This window comes from Cebus imitator, unplaced genomic scaffold (assembly GCF_001604975.1).
Source record: "Cebus imitator isolate Cc_AM_T3 unplaced genomic scaffold, Cebus_imitator-1.0 Scaffold45, whole genome shotgun sequence".
Classification (NCBI taxonomy): Eukaryota; Metazoa; Chordata; class Mammalia; order Primates; family Cebidae; genus Cebus; species Cebus imitator.
Window position 1 is genome coordinate 10,087,926 of NW_016107360.1, and position 10,120 is coordinate 10,098,045.

Consider the following 10,120-nt stretch of genomic DNA (forward strand, 5'->3'; position numbering starts at 1 on the left):
AAAGATGGCTCCTACATAGTGCCTTGCCCAAAAAAAAAATGTAAAAATAGGTCTTATCCATTCCTCCATGGAAGTAACATGTTGCTTTATCAGTATAAATATATTTTAATTTATCAATCTATTAATAGTGTTAATCTCGGGAGAAGAAAATTGTAGGAAGCATTCATTGTATAGATTATATAGTTTCATCATTTCCATTTATTATCTTGTAATCAAAAAGCAAGCTTTCAACCTCTTTTAATTTATAAATATGCCCACTTTTTAGTCCTTAAAATTCTTAAAAAAAAAAAAATAAAAGTCAACTACACTAGCTTTAGTTTTGCTTGGGGTTTTTCCTATTAGAATTAAATATTGCATGAAGAGCTGGATCTGGTGCTAAATATAAAAACCACTTTTTCCATTCATGTGGATAGTTTATTTCTTGTTTCAGAATTGGCTTTTTAAAAAATATCACAAATGACAGATTTCTAAATGAGAAATTGAAATGTTTACAAAGACCATTCTAACAGTATTCAAAGGAGTGGCTGTCAGGAGGACCCCAGCCACTCTTTAAGCATGGTTACAGTCTCCCCTAAAAAATGAAATTGCCCCTTTTCTTCCCCAGCATTTGAAGAATGAAGCCTTATTTCCCCAAAAGGAAATGTTATATCCAAAAGCAAGATGGCCCACATCATGTTTCCACGTGGGTTTCCTTTATGATATCTGTTTTAGTTTCACAACCTACATTGCAAGATATTTATTATTCCTTCTACTAAACACTAGAATCACCTTCTGGGCATTGTGACATTTACTAATTATCTCTGGGGTGTAGTCCTGCTGAGAACCACTGCTAACCAAGCTAGACAACTTGTAGTATCCAAAACATTCCATGCAATGCTGTACCTCTGGACTCATTACATATTCTGTTTCTGGTAATTAAAATGTTCATCTGACCTTTCTTTTCTGTCCATTGAATTATTATTCACCCTTCCTAACTTTGTAAAGGCTTTCCCCATTCTCCTTACACCACATTTCCCATCTCCAGCTTTGAATATTGCACTTTATTAGCCAATGAGTTTATATACAAATAACTAAAAACCTGAATCACAGTGGCTTTCAACCAAAAGACAAATAAGAATTCTGAAAGGGAATCAATTCAAGACTGTTTCAGTAGCTCAATCTTATTTTTCAAAACTCATGCCTTTTCTTCAATCAGCCGTCATCAGTATATTGGATTTTCATCCTCTTGCTAATTGACTCATGGTTGCAAGGTGGCTGCCAGAACTCTAACATCATGCCCTCACACCACTGTTGCAGTTAAGCAGGAAGGAGATTATCAGAAGCAACATGTTATTTTTTATCTGGGAATTAAGTCTGCACTCACAGACATCTCCCTGTGACTCATTAGCCACAAGTGTTCCACAAGAACATGACCCAAAGAGGCTGAGTGAGAACGTGAATCTCTTTTAAAGGATAGTATGATACTATGATTGGCTTAGGGACAAAATATTTCATACTTTATGGCTGAACATATTCACTAACACACATGCACACCAATCAAGGTGCTGAAGTTTAAGGTAAGGAGAAAGGGAAGAATCGTGGTTCAACAGGCATCTCACAGTACCTGCAAACTTGTGAATCTATCTCTATAGTGCATCTGCAAACCAAGACATCAGGAATTGGGTCTTATTCGCTTGCGATTCCTCAGACTCCAGCGAACAATAAAGCAAAGTTTTTCTCTGGGGACAGAGTTTAGATTCAGCTGTCACACCCAACAAAAGACAACTGGTACAACTGGGATCAAGACCAGGTCCCAGCCATCTCTCTGTAATTCCAGCCCTTTCTTTCTCTCTCAAATAAGTCTGCAGCTCAGTATCCCTCAGGGATACTAGACCACTCTGTATATAACTAGATGATGATAGTAAAACAATTGTTTATAGTTTACATACCACTTTGCAAAGCCTTTTTTTAAACCCTGACATGTACCCTGAAGGTAAATAGTATGATCCCTATTTTACAGAGAGGAATAGAGGCCCAAGGAGGGTAAATATAGTTGCCCAAGTCCATGAAGCATAAGGCTGCAGGCATGAGGTTGCATCGCAGGCCACCTGATTCTGTGTCTGCTTCAGTCACTCTCTGCTTCTCCCACACCCTGGGGCTGCTCTGAGCTAGAAATAAGCAAAATCTTGGGCAACACTCCATGAAATCCCCTACCCTCACCATCCCGCAAGGAATAATCTTCCTATCACCATCCAGGCACTTACAAGATCAGCTCAGTGTTTAGACTACAAGAATGAGACAAGAAATAGTCTTTCTGACTCAACATTAGAATGACTGACACATTGCAAGAGAAGATTTCAGGGTTTCACATGGACCCAACATAAAGGGCCCAACCTCTTTTAAAATTAGAGAAAGTCTAAGTGTTTGGTTAGGATAATAAAAACCCATTGAATATTATATAAACATGCTTATTGAGAGCCCAGAATGGGTTGACTCCAAAACAAAATGCAAAATCAGGCCTTGCTGTCTAACAGAAAACACGGCTTTGTCACCAACTAGTTTATGAAATAAATATAAAAACAGACTCACATATTATTCTGAGATAACAGACACAGGTTCTTTTTAGATTTAAATCATGTGCCCTATTATTAAGAGCATTAATAGAAATGTTCTCTGAATGTTTACAAGGTGTTTACTCAGTTTCTGTACTGAAAGTCAGGACATCTTGGTACTGAAAATGTTTCATGCCCAACAGTTATACAAAACCACTATTTCTTCAGTTTATAGCCCCTCTTAATCTCTTTGTGGAAATCTCCAGAACTCAACTACATTCCTTGAAATTTTACAGGGCACAAGAGGAACAGAAATCAGCTCAAAATGAATATGTGTATTCAGAAATGCATTGAGATTTTTCCAACTTTTCAGGTACCTCATACAAATTAATCTTCTTAAGGGCCCTGGTGGTCTCTGAATCACTGCTTCACTTCCCTACTTCTCAGCAACCCCATTGTATTCTCTTGATAGGAATAACTGCCAGATCATTAGGGAAGAAAAAGTTTATTGAGTCAAGATCTGGGAGGGCCCCCACAAGGTCAGGAGCAGGTACCACCAGTTTTACATAATTTTTGCATCTGCACCAATTTGATTTAAGGTTATAAGTGGAATTTATTGGTGAGTATTGTACTATAAAAAGTGGTTTATACCATATTGTCTCATATTTATTATGATTCAGTCAAAAGTGAATTGTACACATGCTGACTGCAAAGAGCTGATATAATGGGGAAACAAAATCCTGGCTTTCAAAAAAACACATTTGTTCTCCTTTCCATTGTCTTTAATGGTTTATTTAGGTGGAAGAAAAATTGCTTTAATGTTAAAACCATATCTTTTCCTGTGGCACTAATCACCAAGTGGAAATTATTAGAATTTTTAAAAAGCAGAAAGAAGTTGAACGTGATGTGTTAGGATAATGGTAATAGAGAAAAATAGAATTGTTTGAGTGAAATGTGTAAAATAAAGAAATTATTTAGGATCTAAAAGAAGAAAACAAATGTGTAGAAGTCCAGGATAAATCATTCTGTAATTTCAATCTTCTAACAAAAACAAAAACAAAGTCACTCGCTTACCATTTCTGGTTTAGACTATATCTCTACGAAGAGAAGGGAATCAATGCCTACTATCCTCTCTCAAGCAGGGTGACAATTGAGAGTAACTTAATGGCCACTGGAAACTTCCCCAGGTTTGTTTATTATTTATTTATTTTGAGACAGAGTCTCACTCTGTCACCCAAACTGGAGTGCCAGCATAGCTTACTACAGCCTCAACCTCCCTGGCTCAAGTGGTCCTCCCACCTCAGCCTTCCAAGCAGCTGGAACTACAGGCATGCACTACCACACCTGGCTAATTTTGTGTATTTTCTGTAGAGACGAGGTTTCACCATGTTGGCCAGGCTGGTCTCAAACTCCTGGGCTCAAGAGATCCTTCTGCTTTGGCCTCCCAAAGTGCTGGGATTACAGGCTTGAGCCACTACGCCTGGCTGCAGATTCCTTTTTAGAACGCAAACTGGCCATTATTATTTCTGCTATACCAACCCTGCCACTATTTCCCAGAAATTTCAAAATTTCTGGTTTATATATCTGAATAAGTAATTTCATCATTCCAAGAGTGAATTACACACTTTAAGCTCATGGGAACATCAGAATCCCCTCTGAGACTACAACCAGATTCCAGTGCCTAGCTTATTCCTCCTTTAATATATCCTTAGTCGTGGTTGTAATATTACTAGAGTGCAAAAGAACATAGTAACAAAAAAAAAGGTTTACATCTTGGTCAATGCTGAGACTCATGATCAAGAGGTGCCCCTATTGGCTGCCTCAGGATGGGGAGATTGATTACCATTTGGCCATGTTTTTTACCCAGTTCTCTTATAGGGGTCTCACATAATCTAATGGATACATTTAATGCTTTTCTTTTGGCTTAGTTTGATTTCCTCTGCTTCTTACCATTCACCATGTAGTTCAATATCCTAAATGGTCTTTTTTAATGTGTATAAATAAAATAACATGTCTGAGATTTGCCTCAAAATATGCCAGGGGGACCTGTAAATGAAACAAGGTTGGCCATGACTGGTCATCTCTGAACCTGGGTGATGAGTACAAAAAAGGTTCATTATGCTTCTGCCTCTGTAAATGTTTAAATCTTTTTTCCACTACAATTCATATGAATACTGTGTTAAGAAGTGTTATCATTCTGGTTTGAGGGGTTTAGTTTTTTTCTCTTTTGTTTCGGAGAATTTATGTGTAGCTTTCTCCTGGACGGCCAGGCTAATTAATGATCTGGTTTACTCTGGGTGGCTGTAGGAGGGTGGCCATTTTCTAAAAGTCAGGATACAGACACTTTATTTAGAGACTGCTGCTGATCTATGAGCCAGAGCCAATGCTGAGTTCTATAAAACCCACACTTGGGGCTCCCTTATAGGCAGAATTCCATCCACTGTTCATGAAAGGCTGGTTGAAAAGAAGATGGCCCCCCTTGGCTCTCCTACCCCAAACCTGCAAGTGACTCAGGTAGAGAAGAAGAGGCACTTCAAGTCCATGGGGAGAAGGGGGACGAAGAGGAAGTGGCACAAAAGACACCTGGTTCCCAAGAGAACTTAGCTCAAAAGTGGAAGGCTCAGACCACACTGGGTGTCAGTCATCAGCCTGACAAACAATGGGTTAACTAAGGCTGTTCTAATTTGAAACACTGAGAATTACAGGCCCAAGAGAATGACAGTATCTGGCAAATATATCTTGAATTAAAATGAATTTTGCTTTATTCCTTTTCTCTTTCCCCTGGAGTGGGGGTGGGAACTCTTTAGTTGAAGGATCACCAAGGCTTTCCTGATTTTCAAAATTGATCTCTCTCTGGAATGTTGCTAGAATGCAAAGAGTGCAATTTTTCCAGAATCATTTGCTTTTTCAGGGATCTGAACACTGGAATATTTCTGTGTTCTCATTGCAGCTCAGCTCTCTGTCAGACCAGCCTCAGAAATGTTAATAATTAGAAAGAAGCTGGGTGCCTTTCTGAGGCTTTGTTTCTTTGTATCTTGAATTTTTTCTCTGTAGTGTTGACACTAAAAGCTGTTCCATTTGAATAAAATCAGAGCCATCAACAAACTGTGTCCTTACACAGCCCAATGTCATGGTTGTTACATAAAAATGATTCTCATCAAATTAAAGAATAATCTCCAGATTTTTTAAATCATCCACCCCATCAACAAAAAAATAGGAAACATACATACACATACACACAAACGCATACACTTGATCTTTAACAATTCATGCAAACACGTAATTTGGGGAAAGGAAACCCTATTTAATAAATGATGCTGGGAAAACTGGCTAGCCACGCCTCATCTTTTCATACTTAGTTGAATAAAGCAATTTATTTGCATAATTTAATTGAATATAAATTATTCAATTATTTACTTACAAATGATAGCCCTATTGAAATAATGGGAAGATAGCATCAAAATATATAACAGTGTGCTATGCCCTCTTCTAAGCATTTTACGTATATGAATGTTTTATCTTTCTAAGAACTCTATCAGATGGGTAATGTTGTTTCTTCATTTTGCCAATGAAGAAACTAATGCACGCAGAGGGTTAGTTACTTACCCAAAGGAATGGGAATGCCATTAGGAAGAGGCAGAGCCAGAATTCAAACCCTGATCATTCGGTTCCAGAGTCTATCTCTTAAGTAGTAGATTAGTACATGATAGAACAGAAAGACAAAGAAGGGGGAAGGAAAGGCAAAGGGAAAAAAACGAAGGGAAAGGAATGAAAAAAAATAATCACCAACTGAGATTTTTTGAAAGAAAATTAGAACATTTTCTTTTAAATTTTCTTCTTCTTCCAGCCTTCACAATGTATCATCTGGCACACTACCAGGGGCTCCTACCTCCTCCCCATACCAGGTTGGAAGCCATTAACCTAAATGTTGCTTCTTTGGAAGCTGGTAGAAGGTCCTCTGGGAGGGCTTGAGAGCTACAAATTCTGCAGCTAATCCCTGGTATTCAGTGTAATCGGGGTGATTCAGGACTTTTGATGGCACGAATAAGTTTCCATGTCATAATTGCTTGTCTAGGTGTGAATCAATGTTCTCACCATCTTCTGGCTACATTTCTGGGCACCATTATACTTTGCTTACATTCATATTATTATTTATTATCTGGAGAGCTTTGTCCTGTATTGTCAGGAAAACAAGGAGATGCTGAGAAAAAAAAATTAATGCCGAGGACTAAAGTGACCATTTGTAATATAGTCTTAGAACTGAGGGGGTATCTGGTACCCCATGGCCATTGCCAGCTTCATGCCCAGCCAAAGAGGAAACGGGCACCAAACATGATAAAAAACTCTAAATGCCATCCCTACTGGCCATCCAGGGAAAATATTTTCATGGTGTAAGTTTTGCCCTCCCTTCTCCACCACATTGAAGTCAGTGCCCAGGAGACCTAGCGATATTTAAAAGTAGAGATGATCTAGACTTTCCAAATGTCCCAACCAAGACCAACCTCACTATGTGCCAATCCTGGTGGATTGAGCAAGTCAAGTGAGGATGAGTGCAATGAAAGTGGACCTGTTATCTCTTAGGAAAGGAGGAAGATGACTCACATTTTACTAAGTGCATTTCACATTCCTTATATCCTATCACCTTACGGCTGCAGAAAATGGGGAGAGTGAGGCACAAGTAGGGCTCACATCAGGCCTCATACTCTCTGTGAGGCCCACCTGATTGGGCCCCTGGCTACTCTGTGGCCCTACTTCCTACCACTCTCCCTTTAGTGACCAGCCTTAGTCACCTTGTGCCAGACACTGTCCCTCTTGCTGTTCCTGTAATGTGTCAAGCAAGCACCATCCGCAGGCCAGTAGCATATGCTGCTACCTCAGCCAGAAATATACATCCCAGAAAGCCACCTGCTCAGCCTCTTGCTTCACTCAGACCTCTGCTTAAGCATCACCTCCTTAAAACGCACCTTCCCTGGCCCTTTCGTCTATCATAGCACCTCACTGTACATCCATCACCTGCTTTATTTTTTCCTTCAAAAGCTTTATCTCTCCACAATATCAAATTATATATAGCTATTTGGTATATGGATGTCTCCCCTGACAAAGAAGGGAAACTCTATAAGGACAGAAACATTCTCTAGTTTGTCCTGCAACACATCCTCAATGCCTAGAATGGTGCCAGGTACATATTGAGCATTCAATAAATATCTGTTGAATAAAATTTCATGAGGAGTATAGTCCAAATACAAATCCCCCTGAGTATAAAACTCCTACTCTATTTTCCCTTCAGAAACAATCCATATGACTTATTCTCAGGGCCTGCTGCTTGAGGAAGAGAGTCCTCTCCACTGCCCTCCAGCCCCTCAATACACACAACCACCATCTGGAAGCGCCATCTGCTGCCTCTGGTGAGGCTGAGACATCAGCTGAGGCTGCACAGCACCGCTGTCATCCTGCTCCAGTTACCTCTCATCGTATGGAAGCCTGAGAGCTCCCTCTGAGTGGCACCGTCTCCCCACTGCCCTGGCTCTGCATTACAGCATTTCTTCTCTGAATCTATCATGCAGAACAATGGATTAGCAAACACCCAAGGAAAACACCAAGAACATTTCAGACATGGTGGAGGCAGACACAGCCATGTCAGCATGGAATGTTAGAGACAAGGCCAAGAAAATGAAAAACTGCACAGTTTCAATAACCGAGAAAATTCCAGAAATCAGATCAAGCCAAAGTTGGCTTTTCAGTGAACATTAAATCAAATCCTCTGTCAAGTACTATAAGATCCTTGGAGGACATGGGTATACCCACTGTCTCCTCTCTGGGGATCGGTACACATATCACTTATGTTTTCATTTAAAAGCATGAAATAAGACTTTAGAAAAATAATAACACTGACCCTGAAAGCACCTGAAACTGCAGCTTCGTAGTTTGCTTTTGTGATTTTGATGAGTCTAAAGAGCTTTCAAATAACAAATAGTAAAGAATTAGCAGTGATCAAATTCAGTTGGGAATAACTCTTCTGAGTAGGGAGTTTTATCTGAAATTGTTGTGGCGCAGATCAAGGTCTTCCTCATGCCAGGAGCCTCTCTCTGTGCATTGTGGGTTCTTCTAAGAACAGAACAGCATGTTCCAAAGACTACTTTTCATGATCCTGACCAATGGATCAATATGTTCACTGCTCCTGCAATTGTCCATCTGCCAATGAAGGGAGAAGCAAGTGCCCTGGGGCCCTCATTTCCATCAGAACTAGTTCTTCCCTGCATACCTGATCCTTTCTGTGATTCTTGCCAATTCAGTGGTGAGAACAAAGAGAAAACAGGAAGACTTTTCAGAGTGTGAACCTTGAGGTTATAGACAGGGCTAGGAAAGATTCTCACCAAGATAGGTGCCCCGGGTTCCCACCATGCACATATTTTCTTGGATGTTAAGAATTAGTGAGTTTAGGGAGATTTGATAGTCTAAATTATAAATAAAGGTAAAATGGATGCTGAGTCAGTGCCTTGGCCTGGAAGCTGGCTGCAGACCCTCAGCTTCGCCCACCACCTCCCCACCACGGACCCCCGCAAAGTGAACGAGCTTCGGGCCTTTGTGAAGATGTGTAAGCAGGATCCAAGCGTTCTGCACACTGAGGAAATGCGCTTCCTGAGGGAGTGGGTGGAGAGTTTGGAGGATAAAATACCACCTCCTACTCAGAAATCTAAATCAGAAGAAAATACCAAGGAAGGAAAGCCTGATAGTAAGAAGGGAGAGGAAGACTTAAAGGCAGACGAACCATCGAGTGAGGAAAGTCATCTAGAAATTGATAATGAAGGTGTGATTGAACCAGACACTGACACCCCTCAAGAAATGGGAGATGAAAATGCAGAGATAGCAGAGGAGATGATGGATCAGGCAAATGATAAGAAAGTGGCTGCTATTGAAGCCCTAAATGATGGTGAATTGCAGAAAGCCATTGACTTATTCACAGCTGCCATCAAGCTGAATCCTCACTTGGCCATTTTGTATGCCAAGAGAGCCAGTGTCTTCGTCAGATTAGAGAAGCCAAATGCTGCCATCCAAGACTGTGACAGAGCCGTTGAAATAAATCCTGATTCAGCTCAGCCTTACAAGTGGCGAGGGAAAGCACACAGACCTCCAGCCCACTGGGAACAAGCAGCCCATGATCTTGCCCTTGCCTGTAAATTGGATTATACTGAAGACGCTAGTGCAACACTGAAAAAAGTTCAGCCTAGGACACAGAACATTGCAGAACATTGGAGAAAGTATGAGCGAAAACATGAAGAGCGAGACATCAAAGAAAGAATAGAAAGAGTTAAGAAGGCTTGAGAAGAGCATGAGAGAGCCCAGAGGAAGGAAGAAGCCAGACAAGAGTCAGGAGGTCAGTATGGCTCTTTTCTAGGTGCTTTCCTGGGGGAACGCCTGGTGATTTTCCCGGATGAATGCCTGGAATGGCAGGGGGCATGCCTGCAATGGCCGGAATGCCTGGACTCTGAAATTCTTAGTGATCCAGAGGTTCTTGCAGCCATGTAGGATCTAGAAGTTATGGTGGCCTTCCAGAATGTGGCTCAAAACCCAGCAAATATGTCAAAATA

At 40.5% G+C, this 10,120-nt stretch overlaps 1 protein-coding gene across 1 annotated transcript; it reads left to right on the forward strand.

Moving 5' to 3' along the window:
- The first annotated feature begins 9,008 nt into the window (after positions 1–9,008).
- On the forward strand, positions 9,009–9,890 carry LOC108303111 (putative protein FAM10A4). Its single transcript, XM_017526882.2, has one exon. It carries the CDS (start codon positions 9,009–9,011, stop codon positions 9,852–9,854), a length of 846 nt encoding a protein of 281 aa, XP_017382371.1. The 3' UTR covers positions 9,855–9,890.
- The last annotated feature ends 230 nt before the right edge of the window (positions 9,891–10,120 follow it).

Bases quoted from the DNA above. Each gene is read 5' to 3' on its own strand.
- LOC108303111 (XM_017526882.2), top strand. From the start codon at position 9,009: ATGGATGCTGAGTCAGTGCCTTGGCCTGGAAGCTGGCTGCAGACCCTC.